At 44.0% G+C, this 16,567-nt stretch overlaps 1 protein-coding gene across 4 annotated transcripts in view; it reads left to right on the top strand.

Annotated features, from left to right (window-relative positions):
* The window catches only part of SZT2 (SZT2 subunit of KICSTOR complex), a 446,100-nt gene that overhangs the window by 218,014 nt on the left and 211,519 nt on the right, over window positions 1-16,567 (top strand). For all 4 annotated transcript variants that reach the window (XM_029618788.1, XM_029618789.1, XM_029618790.1 and 1 more), the window contains exons 40-41: window positions 5,365-5,503; window positions 11,230-11,338. In XM_029618788.1, coding sequence (XP_029474648.1) covers window positions 5,365-5,503; window positions 11,230-11,338 — 248 coding nt within the window. The remainder of the gene's footprint in view (window positions 1-5,364; window positions 5,504-11,229; window positions 11,339-16,567) is intronic.

The following is a 16,567-nucleotide window of genomic DNA, read 5'->3' as shown; positions in this document are numbered from 1 at the left end:
ACCCGAGATGGGCACTTTGAATACATGGTGATGCCCTTCGGCCTGTGCAATGCCTCGGCCTTCTTCCAAAACATGATGAACGACATTCTGCATGATCTTCTCTACCAATGTGTCATCATGTACCTGGACGACATCTTGATATTTTCCCAGGACCTGAATACCGATCAGGAAGATGTCAAGAAGGTGCTGCAGAGACTTCGTGAGAACCGCTTATACGCCAAGTTGTCTAAATGCGAATTCCACAAGGAATCTGTGCCCTTCTTAGGGTACATTGTTTTGAACAAAGGGTTCCAGATGGATCCTCAGAAGCTTGAGAGTATTCAAAAATGGACACAACCCACTGGTCTAAAAGCTCTTAGATGATTTCTGGGATTTACCAACTACTACAGAACCTTCATCAAGAATTACTCTTCACTGACTGTTCCATTAATAGCAATGACAAAGAAAGGTGCCAACGTCGCCAATTGGTCTATGGAAGCTGTGACAGAATTTCAGAAGCTGAAAGGCGCCTTCTCAAGTAAGCCATGCCTCCGTCATCCGGACCCTACACGGCCCTTCATTGTGGAAGTTGATGCCTCGGATGTAGGTGTAGGGGCCATGCTAAGCCAGACCAATGACTCTAAGATCTTGCAACCATGTTTCTTTCTTCTCCCGACGCTTCTCGCCAGTGGAGAAGAACTACAGCATTGGGGATAAAGAACTACTGGCAATAAAGATGGCATTCGAAGAGTGGCGCCCCTGGCTTGAAGGTGCACAACATCAGATCACTGTTTATACTGATCACAAAAATCTGGAGTACCTCCGTCCTGCCCAGCATCTTAACCATAGATAGGCGAGGTGGTCCCTGTTCTTCAACAGATTTGACTTTGTGCTGAAATATTGCTCTGGAGATAAGAACGTCAGAGCAGATGCCCTATCTCGCTCTTTTCTCTCTGAAGACGTACCTGATGAACTCCAGCATATCATCAACCCGAAGAGAGTTATCCTGTCAGCTACACATCCGGTACCTCCGGGCAAGACCATTGTACCCTACAATCTAAGAAAGAAATTGTTAGCATGGGCTCACGACTCGAAACTGGCTGGACATCCTGGTCAACGTAGAACTCTAGCTAAGCTACAGAAGTACTACTGGTGGCCCACCATGAAGGAAGATACATTTGCATATGTGGCTTCTTGTTCCAATTGTGCCAGACAGAAACCTCTGCCCGGCATCCTTGGGGCCTGCTTCATCCCTTGCCAGTACCAGATGAGCTCTGGACCCACATTCTACAGACTTTGTGGTAGACTTACCACTTTCTGGAGGTAACAATACCATTTGGGCTACAGTGGATCGATTCTCAAAGATGGCTCACTTCGTGGCTCTCCCTGGCTTGCCCTGAGCCATGGAGCTTGTGAAACTATTCATCACCCACATCTTTCGCCTACACGGCATGCCAAAATACATTGTCTCTGACAGAGGAGCTCAATTCACAGCAAAGTTCTGGAAAGCTTTGTGTAAGAAGTTCGACATCACACTTGACTTCACCTCTGCATATCATCCTCAGTCGACTGACCAAACTGAGAGAATGAATAGAACACTCAAAGCAGTTCCTTTGTGCCTATGTTGGTTCACGTCAGAATGACTGGGCTGAACTGTTGGCCTGGGCTGAATTCGCCATCAACTCTCATCCAGCATTATCTACTGGATCAACATCATTTGAAGTGGTCTACAGACGACAACCCTTACCACTTCCACTTTTAGTGTCGTCCCCAGCAGCTCAATCTACTGCCAATGATATTCAACTATTCTGGAGAAAGACTAAAGAGATGCTCCAAAAAGCTGGACATAGAGCAAAGAAAGGCTATGATGCTCACCATAGCAAAGCTCCTGAATTTCAGCCTGGTGACAAGGTCTGGCTGTCTACCAAACATCTGAGCCTCAAACTACCATCAGCTCGATTTGCTCCACGCTTTGTCGGACCCTTTCCTATCCTCTGACGATTGGGGACACTCACGTATAGTCTGAAACTTCTTCCAGCAATGAAACTTCATAATGCGTTCCATGTCTCGCTACTGAAACCGCTTGTCCTTAGTGAGTTTTCCACCAAGCCACCTGAACCTACACCTATTGTTGCAGAAGAAGACATCGAGTACAAGGTTGATGCTATCCTTGACGTAAGAAAGAGGCAGAGTTTGGGAATACCTCCTTTCATGGGAGGGGTATGGACCTGAAGAAAATTCTTGGGAACCTTTGGCTAATATCATGGATAAAGAGATGCTTCGACAGTTCCACCGATCGCATCCTCAAAAACCAAGACCAGGTAGGGGGTCTGGAGGGGGCCCTTTGAAGGGGGGGGTACTGTTGCGTCCATCGGTCTCAGACGGCTTCGACCTCTGTGCCTCACCTTTCTCTCTGCTCTCCCCGCTAGCCTTGGGAAGATGGCTACCACCGTGTCTGCATGCCGCTCTCTCTGGCGTCCCTGGAACGGCAATGGCAAGGCAATCTGCCAAGTTTCTCCTGAGGGCCTCCTAGGGTGCGCGTGCACGCACACCACCTACGTCTTTCTCCACGTCATGGCGGGAACCTCGGGGGCGTCCCCCTCGAGTGACGTCACGCCATCCAGGTATTTAGCCTGCCCTTTGTTTGCTAACAAATCGAGTTAGCAAGGATTGGACTCGTCCAGTCTAAGCTACTCTGCCGCTTCCTTTCTGCCGCTGGAAGCTCTCTTTGCCCTTCGGGGTATTTCATCTAACCTGGCTACCCGCTCCTCGGGGGCCTTCTACTCTCTTTCAGGTACCTATCTGGGATCCAGTATATGAAGATAAAACCTGTGAAGTTTATCCGGGGTGAGGTACCACCTATAAATCATTTTGTAGCAGTTCTCTTGCAATCTGGTGGATATCGAACACCTTCTAGCTGCGCGTGTGGTCTCTCCCCATGTTTTCGCTCCTAGCTGTCTGCCCAAATCGGTTTCCCATTGTGCAATAAATTTGCAGGGCTCTGACTCATGCGTAAAAAATAGATATATTTTAGATATTGACCCTTTAATCGAGTCGCTATTAAAAATATAAAAAAGGACTCCAGTAGTGCTCTGCCTGGTCGGAGAGAATTGTATCTTTGTATAGAGCCTATAAAATGGGTAACCTGTGCATATGCCAAGAAATCATGATGATCTAAATGGAATATAGCCGACATCCTTTCCATTGAGAGGAGATTGCCCTGAAGCATCAGGTGTCCTATGTTTGTGACCCCTTTCTCCCACCAGGATTGCAATTGCTGAGTTTGATAACTAATGGGTAAATGTACATTGTTTGGAGGGAAGTTTGATAAAAATATTTGTGATCCCCAACCAGCTGCTTTTGACTTTGCGCCTATACACCAGGTATTACGAGGTTGCCACGGTAGAGCGGCTAGCGCCATAGGGCCCACTATAGCTTGTTCTATCTGTACCCATTGTTTGGGTGCCTTGTGGCGATTAATATCTAGCAAGGCTCTCTTTATAGAATATTTATGGAAATAGACCACGATGTCTCTTGGCGAGTTCCCACGTGGTTGGCCCTTTGGTCTATGTGTTCTCTCAAACTTGATTTTCAGTAAGTCTGCCAACTCAGCATTCATGCCAGGAATTGCGATGCAGACACTGGTCATGATATAAGAGTAGTCAGCAAATTCTGATCCTTCAGGTACTCCCCAAATTCTAAGGCTTCTCCACCTGGACCTATTCTCTAGATCCTCCAGTCTCTCATTCAGTTCAGCATTTGAAGTCATTAAATCATTTATCACTGATTGCCTCTATATCATGGTGGCATCATGCTAATCTAGCCGAGCTTCTGCTTCTTCAACCCTCTTACCCAAGTCATTAAAATCATGTTGGAGTTCAGCCACCATATCTAAAATTTCTTTCTTGATCAACCCCATGTCTCGGCACAATTCAGCAAACATTGGTTGGAAATCTACCCGAGTAAGTATCTCCAACTATTTTGCCAACACAGCCCACCTCATTTGCTCCCTTTTCCATCTCCCGTTCAGCACTGGGGGCCTTCTTCAACAAAACTGTGCTATTTGTGTAAGAAAAGTGTTTTAAAACCACCAAATTTTATTTTTTGAGTGGACATCTCCGGTTCTACACTGATATTGTCCAAACTGATCATGGTTGCCAGAGGAAGGATAATAGGTATTTAGCAGGGATTATAAATAATCAACTCAGGAGCTTGACTCTAAAACGACCATTCATTCGGTTGATGTCACTTCCTCCTCAGTAATTCAATTTTTGCGTTATTTTTTTTGACCTGTAATTTACCCACCACTTCTTTAGACCTTTTACTGGGGGGGGGGGGGGGGGCTTTATATTGTAATGGAGCACAAGAAGAGGTTTCCTGTGAGTGTGTGAAGGGGCAGCTCTGCAGTTGCACTCAACCTATTGGACATCGGTGTTACCAGCTTATAATAAAGGCAGGCCGCTCTATGGTAGCTGCTGTTTCTGAGATGGAGAACTAGAAGCTATGAAGCCCGAGGTGTGTGCTAAGCCATTTCAGTTGGCACTTTAAACTTTCTGTTTGTAGACGGTGCTCATCTCTGGCCTATCAGAACTCTGCACTCAGTCTAATGTACTCAGCTCATTAGACATAGGTGCTTCCCCGGTAGGCAGCTCAGTGGTGGTGGTTGTATTTTCTGGAAGAGAGGGATAGAGTGAAAAAAGGGTTGTTAAGCCATTTGCACTTGGGACTTTATTTATATCTCTATCTCTATCAACATAGTAAAGACGGCAGAAAAGGACAAAATGGTCCATCTAGTCTGCCCAGCAACTGTTGCTCCATGCATGTATTTATTTTTATTTATTTTATTTAGATTTATATTCCACTTTTTGCACTTTTTTCAGCACTTCAAAGTGGATTACATTCAGGTATTTCCCTATCCCCAGAGGGCTCACAATCTAAGTTTGTACCTGAGGCAATGGAGGGTAAAGTGACTTGCTCAAGGTCACAAGGAGCGACAGTGGGACTCGAACCCTGGTCTCCTGCTCTAACCACTAGACTGCTCCTCCACTCTTGTTACTGTTAAGGGTAGTAACTGCTGCTCCATGCAGTTATCCCCATAAAAAATTACTGCTAGCAACATTTTTATTGGGTGATGAGCTTTCTTGAAAATTCAGACAGTGCTGCTTGACGTGCGTTGCTTATGGACTTGGCCATAGAAGCTGCCCTGTGCTTTCTCCCTTATGTGTGCTTATCAATACCCCAGATTATAAAAGTCCAAGCCTGTAATGGTTATCGTCTGAATCCAATTCTTTTCTGCACCCCCCCCCCCCCCCCATGGAAGCAGAGAGCAGTGTTGCAGTTGTGTCAAAAACATCAAGGAGTGATGTGTATTTGTGCTTCCTGCAGGTTACGATGGTGGGAGCAGTGACTCGGAATATGAGGAAGCCATAATGAGTGACCAGGACCCCAAGTGCCCCCTGATGCCTGATTTCTGGCTAATCATAAAGATTCACCATGACCGAGTGGAGGTTTATTCACACACACGGTAACACGCCACACCTCTCTCTGTGAATTCCTCAAGTACCATGCTCTCTTCTCTCTTCACAGCCACATATCCTTGGGGCCTTAATAACACTGTTAGGTCATAGCTGAGGTGAAAGTGATCAACATAAATATAATTTGAAGGAAGAAGAGGTTAGACAAGTACCTGAAAGTGTAGGAGAGCTGGTCCAGAAAGCGGGGTAATAAGTTGATCAACTTGCAAAATCTGGGAAAAAGGAAACAAACAATTGAGGACAGAAATAGTCAGGAATCTAAATGTAAGCAGGGAGGAGGAGGAATTAGAATGGTCTGTAGACGGGAGCACTGGACCATGTTTGAGAAGATCTATTGTAACAGCTGAAAGCAAAGACTGAGGAGGAAATTGGATTTGCCAGTCAAGTCTGATTGGCTCTTGCTACTTCAGCAGGTTGGCAGTAAATGATGTAAAGTATCCAGGATCTGGTATAGGTGAGAAACTGCAGAGTATCTGACAATATCTTCCCTCTCTGAGGGACACCACCTGGGGTCCTTGGAGCTAGTTTCTAGGGATTTACCAGATGAAAATGACAGCGTCAGAAGTATGAACATTGCCTAGTGGCTCATATCCCTTCCAGTCTGCAAGATAGTGAAGGTGGTCTCAGATTCTGCTGAAGTTCAGTTTCTTTCACCACAAATTACCCTTGACTTTGACTCATTCGTGAAGGTGGACTGAGAGATGTGAAAATGAGTTAGAATGACAAGGTTTTAGCAGAGTTGTGTGGAAGATGGGATGGACTTGCAATGAGCCAGATAATCACGTCTGGAAATTCTTAACTCAATTAATGATGAAAAGTTTCAAAAAGCTTTGGTCTAACTTAACGAAGGGATGCCCTATGCCAACAGTCAGACTTAACCTGTGAAGCAGCTATTTGAAGTAGGTCTATTTGGCTCTTCTGAAACATATTGGCTTTATCGGGATAAAGGTAGATCATGGGTTATTTAATCTAGTGCAGCGGGTTCCTTCAGTTATTGTGAAGTCATTAGATAGAAACAGTGATTGAATATGTAATTGGCAAAAAATGTGATTCTCTTATTTGAGTGAAAATGAAAGCAACTTTAAAGGAGATCATGCCCTTTCAACTCTTAGCATCCAGAAGAAGGGAGCTTTGTTCTTAGCAGTGATACTAATTGTGAGAACCCCTTGCTGATACAAAGATAAACCAGCAAATGTCAGGCATCATTGTACATTATTAGCGTCTGTGGGTGCCAGTCAGTTACACCCTTAATCTTATGCACAGTAATTTGTAGTCCATCTGGCAAGAATGTAATGGTATGGGTATGCTTAACAAAGTCATACTTTTCTAATCTTATAAGCAACTTATGCTGTCTGATATAAACTAGAACAAGTCACAAATGATGTGTGGTCTTTGAAGGATTGTCTGAATAAAACAGGATGCTGACCAAATAACAGATTTATCCAACATATTCCAGAAGATATTGTGGTCACAGTGCTGAAACATAGAGCACTACAAAGATCAAAGGGGATAACCAAATATCCAAAACTGCTACAACTGGTCTTTCAAGGATCGTCCTCCCACTTTTCAAAAATGCCTTGAACCCATATGAGGTCATGGGGGATCCCTTCAAATACCTTTCATCCACTGCTTGTTCTCTGCTTTCTGTCGTACCCTGTGGGCACCTCTTTAGCTTTTTGTGTTTAGGGAGCACCAGTGTGGTGTCACAGGTCGTCCTCTCTCCTCCTCTTTATGGTTCCAGACTGGGTATCCACTCCTGCAGTCAATTACCAGATTGACAAACAAATTCCTCAGATTAAGAGATACCCAGATGTCTTTTGTACTTCTTATCAAATGTGATGCTTTTCAGACCTCTTCAAATGCATTAGGAATTTAAGGGTAATGCAATTTTTTTCAAAACATAAAGCCCTCACAGCCCTCTGCTGTTAAAAATAAATGTCATTGGCTACCTCCTGAACTGATTCACACATTTCATCCGCTTGTCTTAAATGATATTGAAAGTCTTGAGAAAAAGCATAGATCTAATCTTAACAAGGAAGAGAATGAGGCATTACTAATTCAGATATTTTCATTAAAACAGTTGACAAGGCTGGAGCTGGTAGTCATTATCGATAAATCATTTTATGTAGGATAAATTAATTGACAACTAAGCGATGACTGGTTATCTCCCACTGGAATCAAATCCAACTCTTCATTGATAATGTAGGATCCATGAACTATTAAATTTTGCAGAAGAAAACGGCTATGATACTGTCAAGAATTCTCCCTTTTCAATACTGCAGATCTTCTTACCTCCTTTATACGTTCTTCCAAAGATTCACCAGTCTTTGGGGTCCCCTCCAGGGAGACAGGATCTGGCATTGGTTCTGTTTGGGAGCCACTCTCGATGTTCACATTTTTTAGGCCTTTTGTAGGGCAAATTCCCCCTATCTTTGTGATTCCACAGATGTAATCCTAAAAATAGATTCATTTTATTCATTTTCTTTATTTAAAAGCATTTATATCCTGCTGATCTACCAAACTCATCAGGTTACAACATAACATGCATAAAAGGATGACACCACAATAATTCAAATAAAGGCATTAAAGCATCACCAAAGAGAACGAGTTATCCCTTGAGATCTTGCTTCCCTGCCTCTCTTTTTGAGATGCTAGCCCTTCATCCTCACTATTGAATGCAGTGGGAAACAGGTAATACAGATTTCCAAGACAGTTCTCTAGTAACTCTTGACATTGAGTCACTATCTGCTAACAGATGGAGACATTGAAGGTTGTCAGGAGATCTGCATATTCCTACTGCATGCATATGTCAGTTGGATTGGTCTTAACAGAAAACTATTTTGCTTTTAATGGCAATTTTTATAAACTAATAAATGGGTGCAACCATGGCCACATTTCCACAAAGGTCAACAAGCCCTGTACAGTCTAAAATATAAAGCCCATAGAAAGTCCACCCAGAGTTTGTTTCTTTTTGACCCAAAATAGATCTGAGCTTGCTGTGACAAATGCACATTGTCTAATTGGATAGCAGTTTGTGTCTCCTTGTGATATCCCTGGTTAGGCTTAACACTGGAACGGTTTTGGAGAAATTTATGATACCTGAACCTGAATGTAATCTGCTTTGAAGAACAAAAATGTGAAATATAAGTAAATAAAGGGAAAGATCCAACATAGCAGTGTAACACTTTACAGCATGGTGTGATCTCTGTTTTTTTCTGAAAATTCATACCCTTTCAATGTGTCACGCCAGCCAAAAGAGAAGGGCTAAGGAGAGGGTTTTCTCCATGGCCCCTCCTGATTCCCCTCTTCTCAGCCCAATGGATACTCACATTGTACAGGCGACACCAAAATCGGATGCCAAATCATTGGGAATTGGTCGAGAGGGATTTACTCACCTCTTCCCCAGATTCAATTATATCTTTCTCCCCGATTATTTGGACTTCTCCATTGAACCCAGCTGCAGCATGGGGATTGGCCCCTGGAATCGAAGTGGCACGGGCTGATGCCGCTGGTGTGACTGCTTCCTTCTCAGAGGCTGGGAGGCTGCTTGAGGTTGCTGCAACTCCCAGTTTGAACAGCTCCGGATGAGACAGGGAAACATCTGGTGTCAGTCACCTGCAGATGGAAGAAGGACTTTCTGCCCCTCTTCAATGTATTGTGGATATTTCAGCTTCCCTGACAAGTTTTTCCCTGGTAAGACCAATCCAGTTTACATTGGAGTCAATTTGGGAGGCTATTGAAGGTCTGGGAAGGTCTCTAATGCTCAACTTAACCCTTTGGTTGGTAAATCTTTAGCTCAGGTGATTTTTTTGCCTATAGGCACATGGACTATGTTTGCTTTTATTGGAACCTCTCTGTTGGGATGCCCTAACTCTCCTGTTTCATTAGTATCCTTCAAGGATACATTCCTCCAAACCATGCACTGCTGAGTGACTGTCGGCTTTCCCCCTTGTTCTAGTTTAAAAGCTGTTCTAAGATTATAGAACATTCTTGAACAGATACAAAGCCAATTCACATATCATCTAAGATTATAACATTCTTAAACAGATACAAGGCCAGTTGACATTCCATCAATTAAGATACAAGGTCAGTTGATATTCCAACTAATTGCAACCCTTGGATAAATTCATTTGCATATGAGGCAAGGATAATTAGCATGGAGACTGAGAGCAAATAACATATGGCCATTCAGATTGTTTGTTTATAATAGTAAGCCAATCATAGAAATTCAGAGAATTATGAAACCTAGTTTATAGGTTGGAAATGTATAACTGTAAAATCTATAAAAAGCCTTGTTATCAGTGAATCATTTGAGAGGGAGTTTGTTGATGCCTTGCGTGGCACTCTGCCTCTCCATAAGATGCCTTATTATGTAATAATTAAGATTTATATTTTAGAGCATTTAAATAAAAATCCTTTTCTCTATAGCTGTTGGTTCTAAGTGTCTGTTTTTAGAGAATCACAACAATACATTGACACAGCACTTTCACGAGCTTTTAGAGAAATATACTAGAAAAAAGTCTTATAAAAATTATTTAAACAGGTTTTTTCACGCTGAGAAAACGGAACCAATCCACTGCAGATCACAGGGTCAGAATTGGCTAGTCTGGGGGTATACATACAAGCTGTCAAAAACCTGAAGTGAAGGTACAAACATATACAGCATAAGCCATTATGAATCAGTGCAGAAGACAAGATGTCAGAGAGAAATTTGAACTGTCATTGAAAAATCCCTCTAAGTTTTTTGTTACTGATACCCTTATACCTTCCCCAAGAGGTGGGACTTTCTCTATACTACTGATTAGATGTGAGCAAAGGTGGCTTTTTGACCTCTAATCATTGTCTCCAATGGCTTTAAATATGGAGATTGAGCGGTCTCATTTTCTGTGATTTTGGCAAATATGAGGGCAATCTACATATTTCTGTCCCATGTAGATGAATTTTTCAATGACACTTTGTCCTCTACCTCTTTGATTGGCTATACTGAATCCTATGACTTATGACCAAAATAATAAAGGGGATGGAATAATTCCGCTATGAAGAAAGGCTAAAGAGGTTAGGACTCTTCAGCTAGGAGACGAGACGGTTGAGGGGAGATATGATAGAGGTCTAAAAATAATGAGTGGAATAGAACGATGAAATGTTAACCAGTTGTTTACTCTTTCAAAAAGTACAAGACCAGGGGCAACACAATGAAGTTACTGGGTAATACATTTAAAAATAAGATAAAATATTTTTTTTACTTAATGCATAATTAAGCTCTGGAATTCTTTGCCAGAGGATGTGGTGAACGCTATTAGTGTAGCTGCATTTAAAAAAAGATTTGGACAAGTTCCTGGAGGAAAATTCCATTCATAATTATTAAGGTGGAGTTGCAGAAATCCCCTGCTTATTCTTGGGATAAGCAGCTTGGAATCTTTCTACCCCTTGGGATCCTACCAGGTACTTGTGACCTGGCTCGGTCACTGTTGGAAACAGGATGCTGGGCTTGGTGGACCTTTGGTCTGACCCAGTATGCAAGTCTTATGTTCTTATGCCTTCTACTTGGAGCAGACTAAAGCCCTTAGAAAGTTCACCTATTTTTAGGTTTCTTTTCATGCGGCAGGTAGGGAGGGCTTTGCTGTTTGAGCTTCTTAAGGGCCCCAGTGACTGGATCTGTCTGTGTGATCTTCTCCCTTCTGGAGTTTCAGTAACATTCACTTTCCTTTCCTCACAGGAGTGTTTGCTCACCTCAGGGCAGTAGCAGGAGTGAAGTGGAAGAGTGTCTGCGTTTGCATCAAGCTATAGTCCGGAATATCAATGAGATGTGTAGGACTGTCAACCAGGTGAGTCTCAAATGCTTCCTTCTCCAGTGCGCTTCCACACAGAAATGTATTTATTTATTTTTATTTAAATTCTTTTACTATACCGATACTCAAGATGAGGTCTTATCGTACCGGTTTACAATATAACAGAGGAAACCAATTAACAGCGAAGTAGAAGGTAAAGTTATAAAAAACAGGGAGCGAAAAACATGGGAGATGGAAGACAGGAAAGATTTAAAACGATAACAACTGCAGAGTGATAAAATAATCAACTAAAAACCATAGAGTAGCGAGACTTAAATAGAGATTTATCCTTGGCGATTATTAACATAATATATCCTGTGGGAGGAGGAGAGAAGGAGAGGTGAGCAGGGGGGGTGGTGTCAGGTCAGGGACTGAAAAGGGGAGGGGGGCGTGATTAGGGAAGAAATTGAAGGGTGAGAGTCAATGTTGGTTGATCGAGGTTCCTTCAACGGTAAGCTTGTGTGAACAACCAGGTTTTCAGTTTCTTTCTGAAGGAGAGATGGCATTGTTCTTGGCGAGAAATGGTTTGTAATTTCACTGATCAGTATCAGCGATGGATGTGTCGGTCTCTCAGGCAGGTATATAGAGGAGAGAGTAGAGAGGTTCCCAACTCCAGTCTGGCAGGCTTGGGAGGAGGAAGGCCACCTGGGAGGAGAGCATCACCTGGGTGTGCAGAAGTGATCGCGTAGCTAGGACCTGCTCTCCATTAAGGACTGCAGTTATGGTTGGTGATTTGATCATTGGGTATGTAGAAAGCTGAGTTGCTGGTAGGTGTGAGGGTGTGAAGGTAGCAGACCTCACATGCAATTAGATAAGGTTTTAGAGTGCTGGGGGAAAGCTGGCTGTCACGGTGACATAGGAAAGCTAATGAGGAAGTTCTGGACACTACATTTAAGCCATTAGGAACCTGAAATCCAGAACCTCCAGGGTTGCTTTCTCAGGAATGCTCCCCTTTCCATGTGCAGGACCCCAGAGGCAGGCAGAGCTCCAGAGTCTCAATGCAGGGAAGAGGGTTTTAGATTTCTTAGGGACTGGGGGAGAAGAGCCTTTTCCAACTGGAAGGGCTTCACCTTAACCAGGGTGGGACCAGGCTGCTGGCGCTGACATTTAAAAAGGAAAGAAATCCGCTTTTAAATTAGACTAGGAGGGAAGCCACAGTAGCTTAGAAATGCATGGTGTGGAGGAAGGTATCTTCCAAAAATACTTGCAAAACTGGAATATCCCAGTTCAGAGGCTGTGATAATGGATTTAAATAAAGCGTGCACAGATACGAAGGACTCCAACGTGCCTGTATCATCAGCTAAAGCAGGTTGTGAATACAAATACAATGGAAAACATTCTTTAAATCATCTCTATGTAAATACCAGAAGTCTGAAAATCAAGACTGGTGGCACCAGATGGCAGAAAAAGTCTGTAGAGCCACCTACACAAACTTCTCAACCCTACACTTGCTGCTGCCCTCTCAGAGATCCCCTGTGCTTGCCCCAGGCTATCCTGAACTCAGATACTGTCCTCGTCTCCTCAACTTCCACTGGGAGCCGTTCCATGCATCCACACCCTCTCTGTGAGGGAATATTTCCCAAGATTACTCCCGAGTCTACCCCCTTTCACCCTCATCTCATGACCCCTCATACTATGGAGGTATCTTAAATGCCTTCCATACCTTTCCGTTAGGATATATATGTTTAGATCTTTCTTTGTCTCCATATGCTTTAGGATGCCCTCTGAACAGACTCCGTCCTGTTTATATCATTTAAGGGCATTTCCAGACCTGTTCTCCACTATTCCAAATGAGATTTCAACAGGGACTTATACGGGGGCAGTATCAACTTTTTTTCTGCTGACCATTCCTCTCCCTGTGCAGCCAAGTATCTTTTTGGCTCTTGCTGTCATCTTATCTAATGCAATCACCCCCAGAACCAGCGCTGCTTTCATGCATAGGAAAATTATAGCCCCCTCCCCCATCCTGTAGTGCTATCCTAGTGTGCAATGATTATAAATGTGCAAGCACAAACTAGACATAAGCCATGAGATCAGTTTGTGCAGTCCAGTGCTAGATTGTATGAAACAGATGTGTTACTATGAATAGCACGCATAAGAGTGAGATTACATTTCTTATTCTTTGGAGGCATTTTCACTCTTTAAGGTTTCTTGCTTCAGTACTGACTGCATTTTTGCATTCAGTTTTAGCCATCAAACTCTAGCCCCTTCTTCAAGTTTCACTAGATCTGTTCTCATGATTTCCACATATTCCTGGGTGTCTCCCCGTTTCAGATTTTGGTATAATCTGCAAAAAGACCATCTTTCTCAATAGCTTTTCCTCAATATTGCTGTTGAAAATGTTGAAAAAAACCAGTCCAAGGACAGATCCCTTTTGCACGCCACTGATAGCGCCCCTCCTCCTCTGAGTGAGCTCCATGTAGCACCAGCACTTCCTAATCCTCTCAGTCACTTTAGGGTCCGTACCTGGGGTGCTCAGTTTATTTGTAAGTCACCTATGCAGAACCATGTGTTGAACTAGCTGCAGTCTGTTGAAAACAAACTGAGAAAAACTACATAGAAAGCATTGCAGTGATCAGCTAGAAATCCTCTCCCCACTGGTAACCAGCAGGTCCAGTATCGCCCCCACCTCCTGTGTGGATTCTGTTACCAACTGATGAAAGTTCCCTCTGCACAGAATCCCTTATCTCCCTGCTTCTAGAAGACTCTGCAGTTGTGAGGTCCCAAGTAACATCTGGCAGACTGAAATCTCCTAGCACTACCATGTCCCCTTTCATAGCAGTTTTGTGAATATCCTCCGTTAAATCTGTTTCTTCTGTTTGAGATGGAGGTCTGTATATTTCATTATTTCATTTCATTAAAAATGTATTAATAGCTTAACACTGAGGCCTAAGCGATATACAATTATAAAAAAAACCACACATAAAATAAGATATATAATGCAAAACAGGGACAAACTTATCAAAATTATTGTCAAGCATACAAACAAATACATAAATACAGTCAGGGACAAAATGCTGTCTTAAACATGCACCATAATCAATCCAGATGTTTACCTTATAAAGTTATGCTGTTTCAAGTTTAGCTAAAGGCTTATTGCAAGAGGAAGCTTTTTAGAGAGAGCCTAAAAGATTTAATGCAATGGCTTAACCTTAGTTCAGTTGGAAGGCTTTTCCGTAATGTAGGTGCTGCAACAGAGAAGGCCGATTCCCTTGTAGATGAGAAACAAGCAAGTCAAACAGATGGCACATCTAGCATGTCTCGATGCGAGGGGTGCAGTTGGCGTGAGGGATGATACATTTTTAAATTTACATTCCCTGTACGTATCCGGATAAGTCCAGACTCCTGGGTTTTGCCTCCCCTCCAGCAGATGGAGACAGAGAAGTTTTGGCGGACTCTGTCCTAAACCTTGAGGTGCCACCTACAGTCCGTCAGTATTTCTCGGTCTCCAGCAGATGGTGGAGATGCAAAACCTACAGTCTGGTCTTAGTCAGCTAGCTGTGTAAAAAAAAAACCAAAAAAAAAAAACCCAAGAAAAAGTAGAGACAGGAGTTTAGTTAGTTAAAAAAAAAAAAGATTTTCTACAGCCGTCTGAGCCTCCCGGGGGGTCGGCAGGTCCTGAGGGGACTATCCCCCCTGGTAGTTGAGGCATTGGGAGCCGAGGGGTTGACAACCTCCGTATCTGCTCCAGCTCCCCCCCTCCCAGATCTTTGGGTGATACTGGGGAGCCCTGCTCGCTCACCATCGGGGGCAGAGGACCCAGGAAGACGTCGAACAGGTTTTGTTTTTTTTTAAAGTTTTGTTTTGTTTTTCTCCTGTTTCAGGGGCAGAGTGCCTCGCTGTGCCAGGTCTCCCTCTGTTATCTGGCTGCGCTGGGGGTGGGACTTTTATTCTGTCAGCGTTCCTGTTAGTCTGGTGTAGCAGTTTCATTTTCTCCTCATGCCGCAGCGTGCAAGGCGTGCGGAGATGCACGCATGTCTCTAGAGACTGCCTCTGTTCCGCTTGCCTCCCCGGGGGTGAGGGAACGTCCGCCACCGGCAATGGCATTTCTAAACCGCGCCGCGAGTCAGGAAAGCTTGAGCGCCTGCAGCAGGACACAGTGGACCCGTTCTCGCTCAGCGCAGGAACGGGGGCCATTTTACAGAATTTTCACACGGCTGAGCTAGCCGCGCTGGGGGAGGGGAATTTACTCCCACCTTTGTCACTGCTGTTTGGAAAGGAACTGGAGGATATGATCCAATCCTTGGGAGAAAACAAGGTCTATCGCTTGCCGGAGGGTAAGCCTTAGACCTAGGAGTTCCTTCCCTTCCCAGTCTCATTTCCATGGGAATCGCAGATTCCGAGCTTCCCGTTCGTCGGGGTCCTCCAGACAATCTGCAGGCAGGCAGCATTCATGGTCTCAGTTCTTTCGTGGCCGTAGATTCAGAAGATACAGAGCCTCTCAGTCCACAGAAAGAGTCAAATCCTCTCAATGAGACGTGGCTGGTCCATTCCTCTGTTTCGCTGATGGGAGGCAGACTGTCTCAGTTTTACGAGGAGTGGACCAAATTAACATCAGATCAATGGATCCTCACGGTGATAAGACAAGGCTATGCTTTAGATTTTGCTCTGCATCTTCGGGATCGCTTCCTAATCTCCCTTGCTCCTACGAAGAGAAACAGCAGGCGGTCAGGGACACTGTAAGGCGCCTGATCGATCTAGGGACAATAGTTCCAGTTCCCCCAGAGGGCCGGCGAAAAGGGCATTACTCCATTTATTTCGTGGTTCCAAAGAAAGACGGCACCTACCGGCCCATATTGGACCTGAAGCGAGTCAACAGATGCCTTCGTGTTCCACGATTTCACATGGAGACTCTGCGATCGGTCATTGCTTCGGTTCACAAGGGTGAGTTCCTAGCGTTCCTCAATCTCACCGAAGCGTATTTACACATCGGCATCCATCCAGACCACCAGAAGGTCTTGCGGTTCTCCGTACTGGGTGATCATTTTCAATTTTGTGCTCTTTCCTTCAGTCTGGCTAGGGCGCCCAGGACCTTTACCAAAATCATGATTGTAGTTGCTGCGCACCTGAGAAAAGAAGGTGTGTTTGTGCATCTCTATCTGGATGACTGGCTGATTCGGGCAAAGTTGGAGGAGCTCTGTCGTTCGGTGGTGAGCAGAGTGCTTCAGCTACTACAGTCTCTCAGCTGGGTAGTCAACCTCGCCAAAAGCCACCTGACTCCTTCGC

This window comes from Rhinatrema bivittatum, chromosome 10 (assembly GCF_901001135.1).
Source record: "Rhinatrema bivittatum chromosome 10, aRhiBiv1.1, whole genome shotgun sequence".
NCBI lineage: Eukaryota > Metazoa > Chordata > Amphibia > Gymnophiona > Rhinatrematidae > Rhinatrema > Rhinatrema bivittatum.
The sequence above is the reverse complement of the archived record's forward strand: the minus strand, read 5'-3'. Positions and strand labels throughout refer to the sequence as shown.